This window comes from Tachyglossus aculeatus, chromosome Y4 (genome assembly GCF_015852505.1).
Source record: "Tachyglossus aculeatus isolate mTacAcu1 chromosome Y4, mTacAcu1.pri, whole genome shotgun sequence".
NCBI classification, from domain to species: Eukaryota; Metazoa; Chordata; class Mammalia; order Monotremata; family Tachyglossidae; genus Tachyglossus; species Tachyglossus aculeatus.
In genome coordinates this window covers 4,751,396-4,771,038 of record NC_052096.1, presented here as the reverse complement: position 1 = coordinate 4,771,038, position 19,643 = coordinate 4,751,396, and the positions used below count along the sequence as shown (strand labels likewise).

At 57.5% G+C, this 19,643-nt stretch overlaps 1 protein-coding gene across 1 annotated transcript; it reads left to right on the top strand.

Annotated features, from left to right (window-relative positions):
* Nucleotides 1–1,813: 1,813 nt before the first annotated feature.
* SRRT (serrate, RNA effector molecule) lies at nt 1,814–19,547 on the top strand. The gene is given in 21 exon segments (XM_038768760.1): nt 1,814–1,860; nt 4,251–4,405; nt 8,608–8,736; nt 9,030–9,176; nt 9,413–9,601; nt 11,097–11,266; nt 11,367–11,530; nt 11,625–11,723; nt 11,822–11,939; nt 13,329–13,507; nt 13,712–13,773; nt 14,426–14,504; nt 15,263–15,454; nt 15,537–15,710; nt 15,830–15,983; nt 18,260–18,453; nt 18,685–18,841; nt 18,963–19,052; nt 19,162–19,196; nt 19,198–19,298; nt 19,396–19,547. Coding segments are annotated over 20 exon segments (2,631 nt in total). The 5' UTR covers nt 1,814–1,860; nt 4,251–4,283; the 3' UTR covers nt 19,472–19,547.
* The last annotated feature ends 96 nt before the right edge of the window (nt 19,548–19,643 follow it).

Here is a 19,643-nt window from a genome sequence, read left to right as displayed (position 1 = left end):
CTTAACACATGCCATTATTACTATTATTATTATTATCATTATAAAGGGCTTCCCACGAGGAAGCGCTTAGTACGGTGCTTTGCACACAGTAAGCGCTTAACACATGCCATTATTACTATTAGCGCTTAGAACAGTGCTTTGCACATAGTAAGCGCTTAACAAATACCAAAATTATTATTATTATTATTATCATTATAAAGGGCTTCCCACGAGGAAGCGCTTAGTACGGTGCTTTGCACACAGTAAGCGCTTAACACATGCCATTATTACTATTAGCGCTTAGAACAGTGCTTTGCACATAGTAAGCGCTTAACAAATACCAAAATTATTATTATTATTATTATCATTATAAAGGGCTTCCCACGAGGAAGCGCTTAGTACAGTGCTCTGCACACAGCAAGCGCTTAACACATGTCATTATCATTATTAATATAAAGGGCTGCCCACGAGGAAGCGCTTAGTCCAGTGCTCTGCACACAGTAAGCGCTTAACACAGGCCATTATTACTATCATTATTATTACAAAGGGCTTCCCACGAGGAAGCACTTAGTACAGTGCCCTGCACACAGTAAGCGCTTAACACATGTCATTATCATTATTAATATAAAGGGCTTCCCACGAGGAAGCGCTTAGTACGGTGCCCTGCACACAGTAAGCGCTTAACACATGCCATTATTACTATTATTATCATAATAAAGGGCCTCCCACGAGGAAGCGCTTAATACAGTGCTCTGAACACAGTAAGCGCTTAGCATGCCATTATTACTATTATTATTATTATTATAAAGGGCTTTCCACGAGGAAGCGCTTAGTACAGTGCTCTGCACACAGTAGGCGCTTAACACATGCCATTATTACTATTATTATAAAGGGCTTCCCATGAGGAAGCGCTTAGTCCAGTGCTCTGCACACAGTAAGCGCTTAACACATGTCATTATCATTATTATTATAAAGGGCTTCCCACGAGGAAGCGCTTAGTACAGTGCTGTGCACATAGTAAGCGCTTAACACATGCCATTATTATTATTATTATTATTATCATTATAAAGGGCTTCCCACGAGGAAGCGCTTAGTACAGTGCTCTGCACATAGTAAGCGCTTAACACATGCCATTATTACTATTATTATTATTGTCATTATAAAGGGCTTCCCACGAGGAAGCGCTTAGTACAGTGCTCTGCACACAGTAAGCGCTTAACACATGCCATTATCATTATTAATATAAAGGGCTGCCCACGAGGAAGCGCTTAGTACAGTGCTGTGCACATAGTAAGCGCTTAACACATGCCATTATTACTATTATTATTATCATTATAAAGGGCTTCCCACGAGGAAGCGCTTAGTCCAGTGCTCTGCACACAGTAAGCGCTTAACACATGTCATTATCATTATTAATATAAAGGGCTGCCCACGAGGAAGCGCTTAGTACAGTGCTCTGCACACACACTAAGCGCCCAATAAATACAATTGAATGAATGGATGAGGGGGGAGGGGCAGGACCGGAAGTGCGGGTTCCCGCGCTCCTCAGCCCCGGGTTTGAGCCCCGCCCCCCCAGGTCCTCCGAAACCACGGAGAGGCGGTCCGGGCGCGGCTAGAGTCGCCCCTTCCGCTTCCGGCGCTCTGCCCCTCCCCCGCTCGCTTCCCCGCTTTGTGGAGTGGAGCGGCGGCCTCGAGGGGCCGGGGGCGCGTGCGCGCGGGGAGCCGCGCAGGCGCAGGAGCGGCGGCGGAGGAGGCGCGCGGGGAGCCGCGCAGGCGCAGGAGCGGCGGCGGCGGCGCGCGGGGAGCCGCGCCTGCGCAGAGGCGCGCGCGGCGTCTCCTCGCGGCGGGCGTCAAGCGGAGCGCGTCCCCTTGTCCTCTGAGGTGAGGGAGGAGACGGGGCCTGGGGAAGAGGCAGCAGGAAGCCCTCCTTGCCCCATCTTTGGGGGGCGGCAGAAGTTGGGGGGCAGAGGGGCCCTGCCTGAGGTGGGCAGCTGGCTGGACCGGGGGGGGGCAGAGGGGCCTTTAGGTGCCCAACCGGAAGTTATCCCTGCCCCATCCTGGGGTGCAGAGGAGGCTTTAGGTGGCCAACCGGAAGTCCTCCCTGCCCCATCCCCGGGGGGCCGCAGAATTGGGGGTACACAGGGGCCCTGAGGGGGGTAACCGGAAGCCCTCCTTGCCCCCATCAGGGGGAAGCAGAATTTGGGGTGCAGGTGGGCAACCGGAAGTCCTCCCTGCCCCATCTGGGGGGCGGCAGAACTTGGGGTACACAGGGGCCCTGAGGTGGGCAACTGGAACTAGGGGTTCAGAGGGGCCCTGAGGTGGGCACCCCCTTGTAGACTGTGAGCCCACTGTTGGGTAGGGACCGTCTCTATATGTGGCCAACTTGTACTTCCCAGGCGCTTAGTCCAGTGCTCTGCACACGGTAAGCGCTCAATAAATACGATTGGTTGATTGGGCAGCTGGAAATGGGGGTGTAGAGGGGCCTTTAGGTGGGCAACTGGAAGTCCTCCCTGCCCCATCCTCGGGGCGGCAGAACTTGGGGTGCAGAGGGGCCCTTAGGTGGGCTACTGGAACTAGGAGTTCAGAGGGGCCCTGAGGTGGGCAGCTGGAACTGGGGGTGCAGAGGGGCCCTGAGGGGGCAACTGGAAGTCCTCCTTGCCCCATCTGGGGGGCGGCAGAACTTGGGGCACAGAGTGGCCCATAGGTGGGCAACTGGAATAGGGGTTCAGAGGGGCCCTGAGGTGGGCAGCTGGAACTAGGGGTGTAGAGGGGCCTTTAGGCGGGCAGCCGGAAGTTCTCCCTGCCCCATCTTGGGGGGAGGCAGAACTAGGGGTGCAGAGGGGCCCTGAGGTGGGCAGCTGGAACTGGGGGTGCAGAGGGGCCTTTAGGCGGCCAACCGGAAGTTATCCCTGCCCCATCCTGGGGTGCAGAGGGGCCTTTAGGTGGCCAACCGGAAGTCCTCCCTGCCCCATCCGGGGGGCGGCAGAACTTGGGGTACACAGGGGCCCTGAGGTGGGTAAGCGGAAGCCCTCCTTGTCCCCATCAGGGGGAAGCAGAACTTGGGGTGCAGGTGGGCAACCGGAAGTCCTCCCTGCCCCATCCGGGGGGCGGCAGAACTTGGGGTGCACAGGGGCCCTGAGGTGGGCAACTGGAACTAGGGGTGCAGAGGGGCCCTGAGGTGGGCAGCTGGAAATGGGGGTGTAGAGGGGCCTTTAGGTGGGCAACCGGAAGTCCTCCCTGCCCCATCCGGGGGGCGGCAGAACTTGGGGTACACAGGGGCCCTGAGGTGGGTAAGCGGAAGCCCTCCATGCCCCAGCAGGGGGGACGCAGAACTTGGGGTGCAGAGGGGCCTTGAGATGGACAGCTGGAAATGGGGGTGCAGAGGGGCCTTTAGGTTGGCAACTGGAAGTTCTCCCTGCCCCATCCTCGGGGCGGCAGAATTTGGGGTGCAGAGTGACCCTTAGGTGGGCAACTGGAACTAGGGGTGCAGAGGGGCCCTGAGGTGGGCAGCTGGAACTAGGGGTTTAGAGGGGCCTTTAAGTGGGCAGCTGGAAGTCCTCCCTGCCCCATCCGGGGGGTGGCAGAACTTGGGGTACACAGGGGCCCTGAGGTGGGTAACCAGAAGCCCACCTTGCCTCATCCGGGGGGAGGCAGAACTAGGGGTGTGGAGGAGCCCTGAGGTGGGCAGCTGGAACTAGGGGTGCAGAGGGCCCTGAGGGGGCAATTGGAAGTCCTCACTGCCCCATCCGGGGGGCGGCAGAACTTGGGGTTCAGAGGGGCCTTTAGGTGGGGAAACTCTTATTGCCTCATCTAGGGAGCAACAGAACTTGGGGTGCCGAGGGGCCTATAGGTGGGCAGCTGGAACTGGGGGTGCAGAGGGGCCCCGAGGGGGCAATTGGAAGTCCTCACTGCCCCATCCTCGGGGCGGCAGAACTTGGGATGCAGAGGGGTCCTTAGGTGGGCAACTGGAACTAGGGGTTCAGAGGGGCCCTGAGGTGGGCAACTGGAACTAGGGGTTCAGAGGGGCCCTGAGGTGGGCAGCTGGAACTGGGGGTGCAGAGGGGCCTTTAGGTGGGCAACTGGAAGTCCTCCCTGCCCCATCCTCGGGGCGGTAGAACTTGGGGTGCAGAGGGGCCCTGAGGGGGCAACCGGAAGTCCTCCCTGCCCCATCCAGGGGTGGCGGAACTGGGGGTGCAGAGGGGCCCTGAGGAGGCAGGGGACCGCCGGCCTTGACCCCAGAGCTCACTTGTGTTCCCCCCCTGCCCATCCAGGCCCCCCCAAGGCCGGTCCAGGCCCCTCCAGCCATGGGCGACAGCGACGACGAGTACGACCGCCGGCGTCGCGATAAGTTCCGTCGGGAGCGCAGCGACTACGACCGGTCCCGGGAGCGGGATGAGCGGCGGCGTGGAGACGACTGGAATGACCGGTAAGTGCCCCCCTGCCCCCCGGGAGGGCCGGGGATGGGGGCGGGGGGCTGTGGAGGTGGCCGGGGACGGGAGGACCACATGGCCAGAATTCATTCATTCATTCATTCATTCATTCAGTCGTATTTATTGAGCGCTTACTGTGTGCAGAACACTGGACTAAGCGCTTGGGAATGAGCCTTACGTGGGGCTCAACCTGATTAGCTCGTGTCTACCCCAGCGCTTAGCACGTTGTTTGATACGTAGTAAGTGCTTCCCCCTTTTAGACTGTGAGCCCACTGTTGGGTAGGGACCGTCTCTATATGTTGCCAACTTGTACTACCCAAGTGCTTAGTACAGTGCTCTGCACACAGTAAGCGCTCAATAAATACGATGGATTGATTGACACCTGCTGCTAGGGAAGAAGCGTGGCTCAGTGGGAAAGAGCCCGGGCTTTGGAGTCAGAGGTCGTGGGTTCAAATCCCGGCTCCGCCACTTGTCTGCTGTGTGACTTGGGACAAGTCACTTCACTTCTCTGGGCCTCAGTTCCCTCATCTGTAAAATGGGGATTAAGACTGTGAGCCCCGCGTGGGACAACCTGATTACCTTGTATCCCCCCAGTGCTTAGAACAGTGCTTTGCACATAGTAAGTGCTTAATAAATACCATTATAATAAATACTATTATAATAAATACTATTATGGAGCACGGGGTTGGGAGTCAGAAGGACTTCGGGTCTAATCCCAGCTCCACCAGGAGAAGCAGCGAGACTCTGGAAAGAGCCTGGGCTTGGGAGTCAGAGATTATGGGTTCGAATTCCGGCTCCGCCGCTTGTCAGCTGGGTGGCTTTGGGCAAGCCACTTCACGTCTCTGTGCCTCAGTGACGTCATCTGGAAAATGGGGATTAAGACTGTGAGCCCCATGTGGGAGAAGCAGCGTGGCTCAGGGGAAAGAGCCCGGGCTTTGGAGTCAGGGGTCGTGGGTTCAAATCCTGGCTCTGCCACTTGTCAGCTGTGTGACTTTGGGCAAGTCACTTTACTTCTCTGGGCCTCAGTTACCTCATCTGGAAAATGGGGATTAAGATTGTGAGCCCCTCGTGGGACAACCTGACCACCTTGTAACCTCCCCAGTGCTTAGAACAGTGCTTTGCACATAGTAAGCGCTTACAGTAAATACCATCATCATCATGTTGGACAACCTGATCACCTGGTATCCCCCCAGCGCTTAGAACAGTGCTTTGCACATAGTAAGCGTTTAACAAATACAATCATCATCATGTGGGCTAACCTGATCACCTGGTATCCCCCCAGCGCTTAGAACAGTACTTTGCACATAGTAAGCGCTTAACAAATACCATCATCATCATGTGGGATAACTTGATCACCTGGTATCCCCCCAGCGCTTAGAACAGTGCTTTGCACATAGTAAGCGCTTATAATAAATGCCGCCATCATCATGTGGGCTAACCTGATCACCTGGTATCCCCCCAGCGCTTAGAACAGTGTTTTGCACATAGTAAGCGCTTAACAAATACCATCATCATCATGTGGGATAACTTGATCACCTGGTATCCCCCCAGCGCTTAGAACAGTGCTTTGCACATAGTAAGCGCTTATAATAAATGCCGCCATCATCATGTGGGCTAACCTGATCACCTGGTATCCCCCCAGCGCTTAGAACAGTGTTTTGCACATAGTAAGCGCTTAACAAATACCATCATCATCATGTGGGATAACTTGATCACCTGGTATCCCCCCAGCGCTTAGAACAGTGCTTTGCACATAGTAAGCGCTTATAATAAATGCCGCCATCATCATGTGGGATAACCTGATCACCTGGTATCCCCCCAGCGCTTAGAACAGTGCTTTGCACATAGTAAGTGCTTAACAAATACCATTATCATCATCATCATCATCATGTGGGCTAACCTGATCACCTGGTATCCCCCCAGCGCTTAGAACAGTGCTTTGCACATAGTAAGCACTTAACAAATACCATTATCATCATCATGTGGGATAACCTGATCACCTGGTATCCCCCCAGCACTTTGAACAGTGCTTTGCACATAGTAAGCGCTTAACAAATGCCATCATCATCATCACTTGGCCACTGTGTGACTTCGGGCAGGTCACTTCACATCTCTGGGCCTCAGTTCTCTTGTCTGTAAAAACAAAAAAAAAAATTAAAAAAAGGTTTAAGATTGGAGGCCACATGTAGGATGTAGATTGGATCCAGCCGGATTAGCAGTATGAGCTTAGTACAGTGCCTGGCACCTAGTAAGCGCTTAACAAATATCATTAAAAGGAAGACGAACAGGAGCCAGGCTCCCCACTCCCCCACCAACCAGGTTCACTGTGTTCATTGTAAGCTTTTTTTTTTTTTTTAATGGCATTTATTAAGCGCTTACCATGTGCAAAGCACTGTTGTAAGCGCTGGGGAGGTTACAAGGTGACCAGGTTGTCCCACGTAGGGCTCACAGTCTTAATCCCCATTTTACAGATGAGGTAAGTGAGGCACAGAGAAGTGAAGTGACTTGCCCAAAGTCACACAGCTGACAAGTGGCGGAGCCGGGATTTGAACCCATGACCTCTGACTCCAAAGCCCGGGCTCTTTCCACTGAGCCACGCTGCTTCTCTAAGGGGCAAGCGCTTACCGTGTGCTAGATGCTACTCATTCATTCATTCACTCGTTCATTCAATCAGTTGTATTTATCGAGTGCTTAGTGTGTGCAGAGCACTGTACTAAGTGCTTGGGGGAGTGCAATACAACAACAGACACACACTACTGAGCAACAGGGCAGGTACATGATGGACTGTGTCAAATCTCCTTAACTTTAAATCTATCTCAGTGCTTAGGCTCAGTGGAAAGAGAGTCAGAGGAGCTTGGGAGTCAGAGGTCGTGGGTTTGAATTCCGGCTCCGCCGCTTGTCCGCTGTGTGACCTCGGGCAAGCCACTTAACTTCTCTGTGCCTCAGTTACCTCATCTGTAAAATGGGGATTAAGACTGTGAGCCCCAAGCGGGACAACCTGATCACCTTGTATCCCCCCCCAGCTTAACAAATACCACCATTATTACCACCAATACCACGTTAAGCTTAACGCGCTTAACAAATACCACCATTATTATTATTATTAGGTTGGTGCTCAGCACATAGTAAGCGCTTAATAAGTGCTGTAATTATTAACTATTAATATTGTAAGTACTGTAAGTATTAATTATTGTAAATATTAATTATTATTGATAATAGTAATTAAATAATGATGTCAGAAGCAGCTCCTGTCACACAAGAGACTCAGACACCGAGGGGAGGGGGAACAGGGCTTTAATACCCATTTTACAGGTGAGGAAAGTGAGGCCCAGAGAGTGAAGTGCCTTTGCCTAAGGTTACACAGCAGGCAAGGGGCAACGCTGGGATTAGACCCCAGGTTCTCCAACAACCAGGCCTGTGTTCTTTGAGCCGGTGGTGTTTATTGAGCTCCTCGTGTGGGTAAAGCACTGGAGTGAGTGGTTGAGGGAGGGCTGATGGACTGGATCCCTGGCCTCGGGGAGCTTATAGTCCAGGGAAGCAGCGTGGCTCAATGGAAAGAGCCCGGGCTTTGGAGTCAGAGGTCATGGGTTCGAATCCCGGCTCCACCACGGGTCAGCTGTGTGACCTTGGGCAAGTCACTTAACTTCTCTGAGCACCAGTTCCCTCATCTGTCAAGTGGGGATTAAGACTGTGGGCCTCACGTGGGACAACCTAATCACCTTGTATCCCCCCCAGCGCTTAGAACAGTGCTTTGCACATAGTAAGCTCTTAACAAATGCTGTGATTATTAGGGAAGAGGGAGAGGCGGGAAATGGGGAGGGCCCCTGAACCGGCCTTCCCTGGCTTGGATTTGACACGTGGGAAAACAGGAGCCAAGCACGGTTCTGCTGAATTTAAATCCTTCCTAAACGATATCCGGAATTTGTAGCACCTGGCTCCCTGTCCGCAGTGCCCCTCCCCAGCGGGCCTCCTCTCTTTGTCCTCACGGCATTTCCGAGAAGTAGGGCCAGAGGCGGGCTTCATTCTCCCCATTTTACGGAAGAGGAAACTGAGGCCTAGGGGAGGGATTCAGGCCCGTGGGCCAGCGGCAGGGCTGAGACTAGAGCCCGGGCGGGGCCGGCGAGGAGACTGGCGATGGGGGTGGGGGCCGGCCGTACCGACTCACCCTGGCCGTCTCCCCGGCTCCGTCCTTCCCCAGGGAGTGGGACCGCAGCCGGGAACGGCGCAGCCGGGGGGAATACCGTGATTACGACCGGAACCGGCGGGAGCGCTTCTCCCCGCCCCGACACGAGCTCAGCCCCCCGCAGAAGCGCCTGAGGCGAGACTGGTGAGGACGGCATCCCCATCCCCCTGCCCGCTCCTGGATTTTTCTCTCCGACCCCCCCTTCCCGTTTCGCAGCCCCTTTCCACCCCCATGGTCCCCTGATCCTCTTTCTGCCGTTCCCGCCCTCCCGCCACAATCCCGCTGCGCTTTAGGAATTCCGCAACCTCCCCCTGCCCTCCGGGAACAGAAGAGCTATCTGCCGATGGGTTGCGGGGGGGGGTCCCTCTCCTTTCTTTTCCTTTCCTTCCCTTCTCGTCACGTGCCCGACGCGGGCCTCCCTCCTCCCCGCCCCACAGGGACGAACACAGCTCCGACCCCTACCACAGTGGCTACGAGATGCCGTACGCCGGGGGCGGCGGGGGTCCCACCTACGGCCCCCCCCAACCCTGGGGCCATCCGGACGTCCACATCATGCAGCATCATGTGCTCCCCATCCAAGCCAGGTAAGCCCCTGAGGGAATGCGGGACGGACCGGGGTGGGGGGGCCGCTCGTTGGGTTGGTGGAGTGGGGCCGGGGACCCCCGAGCCACGTCCTCCGGGGAACGGCGGATCCGGGAGTCCCGGTCCCGGGGAGGATCGAGGTCCCCACGGAGAGGTTTGGCGGGGGGGGACGGTGGCTGGCGACCTCGGCCTCTTCCCCCTCCGACCAAGACCCCCAAACCACCGCCCCCCGCCCCAGGCTGGGCAGCATCGCAGAGCTGGATCTGGGCGTGCCGCCGCCCGTCATGAAGAGCTTCAAGGAGTTCCTGCTGTCGCTGGACGACTCGGTGGACGAGACCGAGGCCGTCAAGCGCTACAACGACTACAAGCTGGACTTCCGCCGCCAGCAGATGCAGGACTTCTTCCTGGCCCACAAGGACGAGGAATGGTGAGAGCCCTTCCGGCAGGCCCCGATCCCGTCCCCGGTGCCCCCCGGGTTGGGTGGGGGACGGGGAGGGGACGGGGAGGGGGGCTCGGGCGTGGCCGGCGGAGTCTCCCGGGGGGCCCGATTCCCCCCCTCCGGAGCGGCGCCGAGAAGCCCCCGGGGGCCGCCGCCTGGACCGCCTCCTGGCCGAGACAGCAAGAGCCGAGGCCTCTCGTCCATACAGTTTTTGGTTTTTATTTTTCTTTTTTTTTTTTGGAAATCTTTTTCCTTTTGGTTTTTTTTTTTGTTTCGTTTTTTGGACCGTCTCAGTTCTCTCTCTCGTTTTTTCTTTCTTTCTCTTTCCGTTTGTGGATGTTTTGATTTTAATCAACCATCTTTTCCCCCCCCCCCACCCCCCCCCCCCCCTCCTCCTGCTCCTCCTGCTCCTCCTCCTCGTCCTTGAAAAGAGCCGGAGTCGGGACGTGTGCCGGAGCTGGGAGCAAACCCCGCTCCCCCCCACCACACCCAGCCCCCCACCAGCCCCCGGGCGCCGAGCCAGAGAGGCAGGGCTCCGCTGTGCACAATGCAGCGGCCTAGCTGAACGTGATTGCTCAGGCAGACAGTCAGCCAGGGCCGCCCCCCCCACCGCCTCCCGCCGGACCGGGGGGGGGCGGGGGGCGTCGGGGGGCCGGGACCTGCCGCCGGCCAGACACACAACGGGCCCCCGGGGGCTCGGGCTAGTTAGAACTCGAGCTCGGTTTGACTCGAGCGGCCAAGGTAAAGACCCCGGAGGCGGCGCCCGCGGCTTCTCCTCTCCTCCTCCTCCTCCTCTTCCTCCTCGCCCTTCCCTCCTTCCCTCCGTCTGTCCGTCTCCCCGGCTCTTTCTGCCTCCGCCTCTGCCTTTCTCTGGCTCCGTTTCTCTGCGTGGCTCCGTGTCTGTCTCTCCCGCCGTGTGTCGGTTCACGCCGGCTTCCTCTCCCCCGCGTTGGTCCGTCTCCCGGCCCCCGCTGCCCGGGTCCGTTTCTGTCTGCGTCTCTCTGCCTTTTTGCTCTCTCCCTTCTGGTCTTCCTGCTCCCCCTTGGCTGCCCCAGGGCCCGGTGGGGGCCTTCCGCCCGCCCACCCGCCTCCTCCTCTTCCTCCCCCAGCCCCCGCACCCTTCTTCTCCTGTGGGCTGAGGTGTCACAGGGGCTGCGTCTCGTCCTCCCCCCCGGCCCGTCATCCCCCTTTCCCTGGAGGGGGTTTGGGGCGGGGGGCTCCCGCCTGTTGTCTGTAAGGGACCCTTCCCCTCCCACTGCCCGCTCAGGTCCGGGGCCTCCCGGGCCGAGGGTCCCGGGCTCCCCCGTCTCCCGCCCCCGCTCTCCGGGGACCGACGGCCTGGCGGTCTCCCCGCCCTCCTTTTCTGGAACGGGCAGGAGGCGGGGGCCCGCGGGAGGGCCCTCCCGCCCCCTTCCCCGGATCCTCCGCCTCCGCTGACTGATTTCCTCCCGCTCCCCCCCCCTCCCCGCCATTCCCGGCGCAGGTTCCGGTCCAAATACCACCCGGACGAGGTGGGGAAGCGCCGCCAGGAAGCGCGGGGGGCCCTGCAGAACCGCCTGCGCGTCTTCCTGGCCCTCATGGACGGCGGCTGGTTCGACACCCTGCTGCTGGACATCGACAAGGCCGACGCCATCGTCAAGATGCTGGACGCCGGTACGGGGCGGGGGGTCGGGACGGGGTGGGGAGCGGCGGCGGCGGCGGCGGCGGAGACCCCCGGTCCGTGACCCGTCCCCTCCTTCCCGCCCCGTGGCAGCGGTGATTAAGATGGAGGGCGGCACGGAGCACGATCTGCGCATCCTGGAGCAGGAGGAGGACGAGGAGCAGGCCGGGAAGAAGGAGGAGGGCCCGGGGCGCGGCCCGCCCGACGCCGACCGCAAGGCCGCAGACAAGGACGACAAGAAGGAGGACGCCAAGCAGGTGCGGCCGGGGGGACCGTCCCCCCCACCGTCCCCGGGCTGCGGGGCGGGCGGGCCGTGGGGGGCCGGGCCCGCCTGACTCCCTCCGCCCCCAGACCGACGGCGACCCCCCCACCGAGGAGAAGGCCAAGAAGTCCGAGGCGGACGGGGAGAAGGAAGAGAAGAAAGAGGAGCCCGAGAAGGAGGCCAAGAAGGTAGGGGGGCGGGGGCCGGTCCGGGGCAGGAGTCGGGACCGGCTGGGGGGCCGGGGAAGGGGCGGCTATCCCGACCCCCGGCCCGCTCCCCCCAGCAGAGCAGCAAGAAGCGGAACCGGAAGCGGAGCGGAGACGACAGCTTCGACGAGGGCAGCGTGTCCGAGTCTGAGTCCGAGTCGGAGAGCGGCCGCGCCGAGGAGGAGAAGGAGGAGGCCGGTGGGTGACCCTGGGATTCCCCGCCCCGTCCCCTCCACTCCCCTTTTCTGGTTGTTCTCTGTCCCCCCCTTCTAGACTGTGAGCCCGCTGGTGGGCAGGGACCGTCTCTATCTGTTGCCAACTTGGACTTCCCAAGCGCTTAGTACAGTGCTCTGCACACCGCGCTCAATAAATACGATTGAATGAATGAATGATGGTATTAAGTGCCTACTGTGTGCCAGGCACTGGACTAGGCCTGAGGGAGGTACCAGCTAAAGATTATTTTACTTGTACATATTTATTTTATTTTATTTTACTTGTACGTATTTAGTATTCTAATAATAATACATAGTTGCTAATTATGTACATAATCATGTACATAGTACATAATTACTATTCTATTTATTTTATTTTGTTAATATATTTCGTTTTGTTGTCTGTCTCTCCCTTCTAGACTGTGAGCCCGTTGTTGGGTAGGGACCGTCTCTATATGTTGCCAACTTGTCCTTCCCAAGCGCTTAGTACAGTGCTCTGCACACAGTAAGCGCTCAATAAGTACGATTGAATGAATGAATAATGGTAATATTAATAATGATGGTGTTTATTAAGTTTATTAAGTATGTTATTAAGTTTATTAAGTATGTGTCAGGCACTGTTCCAAGTGCTGGGGTGGATACAATCTAAGCAGATTGGAGACGGTCCCCGCCCCACAGGGGGCTCACAGTCTTCATCCCCGTTTTACAGACGAGGGAACTGAGGCCCAGACATGTGAATAACAATGATGGTAATGATAGTATTTGCTAAGCGCTTACTGTGAGCTCAGCGCTGTACTGAACGTTGGAGTGGATACAAGCAGATTGAGTCGGACAGAGTCCCTGTCCCATGTGGGGCTCACAGTCTTCATCCCCATTTTACAGATGAGGGAACTGAGGCCCTGACATGTGAATAACAATGATGGTAATGATAGTATTTGTTAAGCACTTACTGTGAGCTTAGCACTGTACCGAACGTTGGGGTAGATACAAGCAGATTGAGTCGGACAGAGCCCCTGTCCCATGTGGGGCTCACAGTCTCGATCCCCATTTTACAGATGAGGGAACTGAGGCCCAGACATGTGAATAACAATGATGGTAATGATAGTATTTGTTAAGCGCCTAGTGTGAGCTCAGCGCCGTACCGAACGTCGGGGTGGATACAAGCAGATTGAGTCGGACAGAGCCCCTGTCCCGTGTGGGGCTCACAGTCTCGATCCCCATTTTACAGACGAGGGAACTGAGGCCCCGAGGAGTGAAGCAGACAGGTGGCGGAGCGGGGATGAGAACCCCGGTCCTCCCAACTCCCAGACCCGGGGGCTGTAGCCACTAGGCCCCCGGGGGTCCCAACCTGTCCCTTTCCCTCCCGCCCCCGCAGAGGAGGCCCCGAAGGAGAAGGAGAGAACGAAGGAGGAGGAGCAGGACAAGGAGCAGGACAAGGGGCCGGAGGCCCCGGGGCCGGAGGGTCCCCAGTGCCCGCCCAGGCCCCTGCACAAGACCTGCTCCCTCTTCATGCGCAACATCGCGCCCAACATCTCCCGCGCCGAGATCATCTCCGTGAGTGAGGGGCGGCCCGGGGGGGAGAGGCCGGAGGGGCCGGAGAGGCGACGGGTGGCGTCGGTGGGGAAGAACCGGACCCACGGCAACACGATAGGAGAGGAAACGGGGTGGGGGGGGGGTGGGGGGACCACCCATCCCTGCCTCCCGACCCCCTCAACCTGGGGGTCCCCCCACCCGTGACGGTGACCGTCCCCTCCCCAGCTGTGTAAGAGGTATCCTGGCTTCATGCGCGTGGCCCTGTCGGAGCCCCAGCCCGAGAGGAGGTGAGGCCCCGGGGCGGGAGCTGGGGTGGGGGAGCGGGACCCCCGGGGGCTGGGGGTGGGTGGGATGACGCCCCCTCGTCCCCCTCTCCATCCCCCCCATCTTACTTCCTTCCCTTTCCCACAGCACCTGTATATATGTATATATGTTTGTGCATATTTATTACTCTGTTATTTATTTATTTATTTATTCATTCATTCATTTATTTATTTATTTATTTATTTATTTATTTATTTTACTTGTCCATATCTATTCTATTTCTTTAATTTTGCTAGTATGTTTGGTTTTGTTCTCTGTCTCCCCCTTTTAGACTGTGAGCCCACTGTTGGGTAGGGACTGTCTCTATATGTTGCCAATTTGTACTTCCCAAGCGCTTAGTCCAGTGCTCCGCACACAGTAAGCGCTCAATAAATACGATCGATGATGATGATGATGACGGGGGGGCTGGGGGCGGCCAGTCAGGATCTCTCCCCCGCGGCTCCTCCCAGGTTCTTCCGCCGGCACTGTCTCTCTATGTTGCCAATTTGTACTTCCCAAGCGCTTAGTCCAGTGCTCCGCACACAGTAAGCGCTCAATAAATACGATTGATGATGATGATGATGACGGGGGGCCGGGGGCGACCAGTCAGGATCTCTCCCCCATGGCTCCTCCCAGGTTCTTCCGCCGCGGCTGGGTGACTTTCGACCGCAGCGTCAACATCAAGGAGATCTGCTGGAACCTGCAGAATATCCGGGTGCGTGTCCCAGTCCTGTCCCCTCACCCTCCGTCTGCTCCTGTCTCCCCCTTCTAGACCGGGAGCCCACTGTTGGGTAGGGACCGTCTCTATATGTTGCCGACTTGGACTTCCCAAGCGCTTAGTACAGTGCTCTGCACACAGTAAGCGCTCAATAAATACGATTCATTGATCCCGCTGCTCTCCCAATCCCCTCCGACCGCCCCTCGCCATCCTCCTGACCCCCCTGCCCATCCGTGAAGAAGCTATAGAGAAGCAGCGTGGCTCAGTGGAAAGAGCCTGGGCTTTGGAGTCAGAGGTCATGGGTTCAAATCCCGGTTCCGCCCCTTGTCAGCTGCGTGACTTCGGGCAAGTCACTTCACTTCTCTGTGCCTCAGTTCCCTCATCTGGAAACTGGGGATTAAATGTGAGCCCCAAGTGGGACAACCTGATCACCTTGTAAACTCCCCAGCGCTTAGAACAGTGCTTTGCACCTAGTAAGCGCTTAATAAGTGCCATCATCATTATTATTATCATTATTATTATCCGTGCCTCACCGCCCTCTGCCCTCTCTGGGCCTGTTACCTCCTCTGGAGACTGGGGATGAAACGTGAGCCCCAAGTGGGACAACCTGATCACCCTGTAAACTCCCCAGCGCTTAGAACAGTGCTTTGCACCTAGTAAGCGCTTAATAAATGCCGTCGTCATTATTATTATTATCCGTGCCTCTCCGCCCGCCTCCCTGCGACCCTCCCGGACGGTCTGCCCCTCTTCCCCAGCTGCGCGACTGCGAGCTGAGCCCGGGGGTGAACCGGGACCTGACGCGGCGCGTGCGCAACGTGAACGGCATCACGCAGCACAAGCAGATCGTGCGCAACGACATCAAGCTGGCCGCCAAGCTGGTCCACACGCTCGACGACCGCACCCAGCTCTGGGGCCCCCAGCCCGGGGCGGCCCCCCACCCGCCCACGGTCAGTGGCCGCCCCCTCCAGCCCCCCCGTCCGCCCCTCCCCGGGCCGCGTCCCGTCCCTTGACGGCCCCGCCGCCCCGCAGAGCCTGCCCTCCCAGAACCCCATCCTGAAGAACATCACGGACTACCTGATCGAGGAGGTGAGCGCCGAGGAGGAGGAGCTGCTGGGGAGCAGCGGCGGGGGGCCGCCGGACGAGCCCCCCAAGGAGGGGAACCCCGCCGAGATGAGCGTGGAGCGGGACGAGAAGCTGGTCAAGGTGGGAACCGGGAGGTTTATTTCCAACTTGTACTTCCCATGCGCTTAGTACAGTGCTCCTCGCGCAGTAAGCGCTCAATAAATACGATCGATTGATCGGTCGGCCGGCCCCGCCCGCAGGTGCTGGACAAGCTGCTGCTGTACCTGCGCATCGTCCACTCCCTGGACTACTACAACACGTGCGAGTACCCCAACGAGGATGAGATGCCCAACCGCTGCGGCATCGTCCACGTGCGCGGGCCCGTGCCCCCCAACCGCATCAGCCACGGCGAAGGTCGGTACCCCTCCCCACCCCCCCGCCCGGCCAGCCCCGGGGGCGGAAGGATCTACCTTCGTTCGTCCGATCGTTTTTATTGAGCACTTATTATTCATTCGGTCGTATTTAGTGAGCGCTTAGGTGTTCTTCACTCAATTGTACTTACTGTGTGCAGAGCACTGTACTAAGTGCTTGGGAGAGTACAACAGAACAGTAAACTGACACGTTCCCCGTCCACAACGAGCTGACAGTCTAGAGAGTCATTCCTTTATTCAGTCGTATTTATTGAGCGCTTAGGTGTTCTTCACTCAATTGTACTTACTGTGTGCAGAGCACTGTACTAAGTGCTTGGGAGAGTACACTAGAACAATAAACTGACACGTTCCCCGCCCACAGCGAGCTTACAGTCTAGCGATTCATTCCTTCATTCAGTCGTATTTATTGAGCGCTTACTGTGTGCAGAGCACTGTACTAAGTGCTTGGGAGAGTACACTAGAACAATAAACTGACACGTTCCCCGCCCACAGCGAGCTTACAGTCTAGCGATTCATTCCTTCATTCAGTCGTGTTTATTGAGCACTTACTGTGTGCAGAGCACTGTACTAAGTGCTTGGGAGAGTACAGTAGAACAGTAGACTGACACGTTCCCTGCCCACATTGAGTTTACAGTCTAGAGATTCATTCCTTCATTCAGTCATATTTATTGAGATCTTACTGTGTGCAGAGCACTGTACTAAGTGCTTGGGAGTGTACAATAGAACAATAAACTGATACGTTCCCCGCCCACAACGAGCTGACAGTCTAGAGATTCATTCCTTCATTCAGTTGTATTGAGCACTTACTGTGTGCAGAGCACTGTACTAAGCGCTTGGGAGAGTACAATAGAACAATAAACTGACACGTTCCCCGCCCACAACGAGCTTACAGTCTAGAGATTCATTCCTTCATTCAATTGTATTTATTGAGCACTTACTGTGTGCAGAGCACTGAACTAAGTGCTTGGGAGAGTACAATAGAACAATAAACTGATGCATTCCCCACCCACAACGAGTTTACAGTCTAGAGATTCATTCCTTCATTTAATTGTACTTATTGAGCACTTACTGTGTGCAGAGCACTGTACTAAGCGCTTGGGAAGTACAACTTGGCGACATTTAGAGACGGTCCCGACCCAACAACGGGCTCACAGTCTAGAAGATGCAGATACTATGTGCAGAGCACTGTTCTAAGCGCTTGGGAGAGGACAGTAGGACAGTAAACACATTCCCTGCCCACAGCGAGCTGACAGTCTTCCAGTTTTAATCCCAGCTCCTCCACCCGTCTGCCGTGGGAGCTCGGGCAAGTTGTCTTACCTCTCTGGGCCTCAGTGACCTCCTCTAATAATAATAATAATAAGGGCATTTATTAAGCATTTACTATGTGCACAGCACTGTTCTAAGCGCTGGGGAGGTTACAAGTGGATCAGGTTGTCCCACGGGGGGCTCCCAGTCTTTATCCCCATTTTCCAGATGAGGGAACTGGGGCCCAGAGAAGTGAAGTGACTCGCCCCAAGTCACACAGCTGACAAGTGGCGGAGCCAGGATTTGAACCCATGACCGGGCTCTTTTCCACTGAGCCATGCTGCTTCTCTGTAAAATGGGGATTAAGACAGTGAGCCCCATGAGGGGACAGGGGCTGTGTCCAACCTGGCTAGCTTGTATCGACCTCAGTTCATTCATTCAGTCGTATTTATTGAGCGCTTAACTGTGTGCCGAGCACTGTACTAGGCGCTTGGGAAGTCCAAGTTGGCAACATATATACCCAACAGTGGGCTCACAGTCTAGAAGGGCACAGTGTTTAACAAGTCTCAGTCTTTTAGACCGTGAGCCCACTGTTGGGTAGGGACCTTCTCTATATGTTGCCAACTTGTACTTCCCAAGCGCTTAGTACAGTGCTCTGCACACAGTAAGCGCTCAATAAATACGATTGATTGATTGATTGAACACAGTGCCCGTCACGCAGTCGGTACTTGACAAATAACAAAAAAAACACCCCCGTCCTCCCGGCAGCCCAAAGGCTGCTGGGACTCTCAATTCCAACAGCCCCGCCGGCCCTGGGGAGAAGGTGTCCGAGCCCTGCTCGGGGCACGGAGGATCAATCAATCAATCAATCAATCGTATTTATTGAGCGCTTACTGTGTGCAGAGCACTGTACTAAGCGCTTGGGATGGCCCGGGGATCCCCTCCCCGTGAAACTTGCCGGGAGAGTCCCCCTTGGGTGGTCCCTGTCCCACTCGCACCCGCCTCCCCCCGCAGTGCTGGAGTGGCAGAAGACGTTCGAGGAGAAGCTGACGCCCCTGCTGAGCGTGCGGGAGTCCCTGTCGGAGGACGAGGCCCAGAAGATGGGCCGCAAGGACCCCGAGCAGGAGGTGGAGAAGTTCGTCACCTCCAACACCCAGGAGCTTGGCAAGGATAAGTGGCTGTGCCCCCTCAGCGGCAAGAAGTTCAAGGTGCGGGCGGGCGGGCGGGCGGGCGAGGGGTGGGAGCCGGGCTCTGCGCTCCTCCTCCCCATTTTATTCTGTCAGTATGTTTGGTTTTGTTCTCCGCCTCCCCCTTCTAGACTGTGAGCCCGCTGTTGGGTAGGGACCGTCTCTGTGTGTTGCCGACTTGTACTCCCCAAGCGCTTAGTGCAGTGCTCAGCACACAGTAAGCGCTCAACGAACACGATTGATCGACCCCAGGGCCCCGAGTTCGTGCGCAAACACATCTTCAACAAGCACGCGGAGAAGATCGAGGAGGTGAAGAAGGAGGTGGCCTTCTTCAACAACTTCCTCACCGACGCCAAGCGGCCCGCCCTGCCCGAGATGAAGCCCCTCCAGCCGCCCGGACCCGCCCAGAGTAAGAGGGGGCCCGCGGCCCCGGGGGTGGGCGGGTTGGGGGTCCCGGGACCTCCGCCCCCCCCCCCCCCCAACTCCCGCAGTCGTTCACATCCCAGGGCTCTGTGTGGTACTCCCCCCAGGCCTGACGCCGGGACTCCCGTACCCCCACCAGGCGCCCCAGGGCATCCTCCCCTACGGCCAGCCGCGCCCGCCCATCCTGGGCTACGGAGGTAAGGGGGTGGGGGCTCGGGAGGCGGCGGGGGCGGGGGGGGGAAGGGAAGGGTCCAGCTGGCCAGAGCCTGACGTCGGGCACCCCCGTGTCTCACCCCCCTCCCCCAGCTGCGGCCGTCCGCCCGACCGTCCCCACAGGAGGCCCCCCCCTACCCCCACGCCCCGTACGGCGCCGGCCGCGGCAACTACGACACCTTCCGGGGCCAGGGCGGGGGTGGCGGCTACCCCGGGAAACCCCGCAACAGGTGAGACACCACCCCCCGGCCTCTGCCTCTTCCCTTCCCCTACCCGAGGCCCCCCAGCCTGACCCCCGCCCCCGCTTCTCCTCCCCGCCTCCCCCAGGATGGTACGCGGAGACCCTCGGGCCATCGTGGAATACCGGGACCTGGATGCACCCGAGGACGTGGATTTCTTCTGAGGGCAGAAACCCCCTTCCCCTCCCTTCCGGGCCCGTCCCGCCCCCACTCCCCGGCGGACCCCCACTGCCTCCGAGAGAGGGAAACTTTTTTGTACGATGAGCTCACCCCCGCCCCTCGGCCCAGCCTCGCTGTTAATAAAAGGAGGGTTTCCAGGGCTGTGTCTCCCGGGTG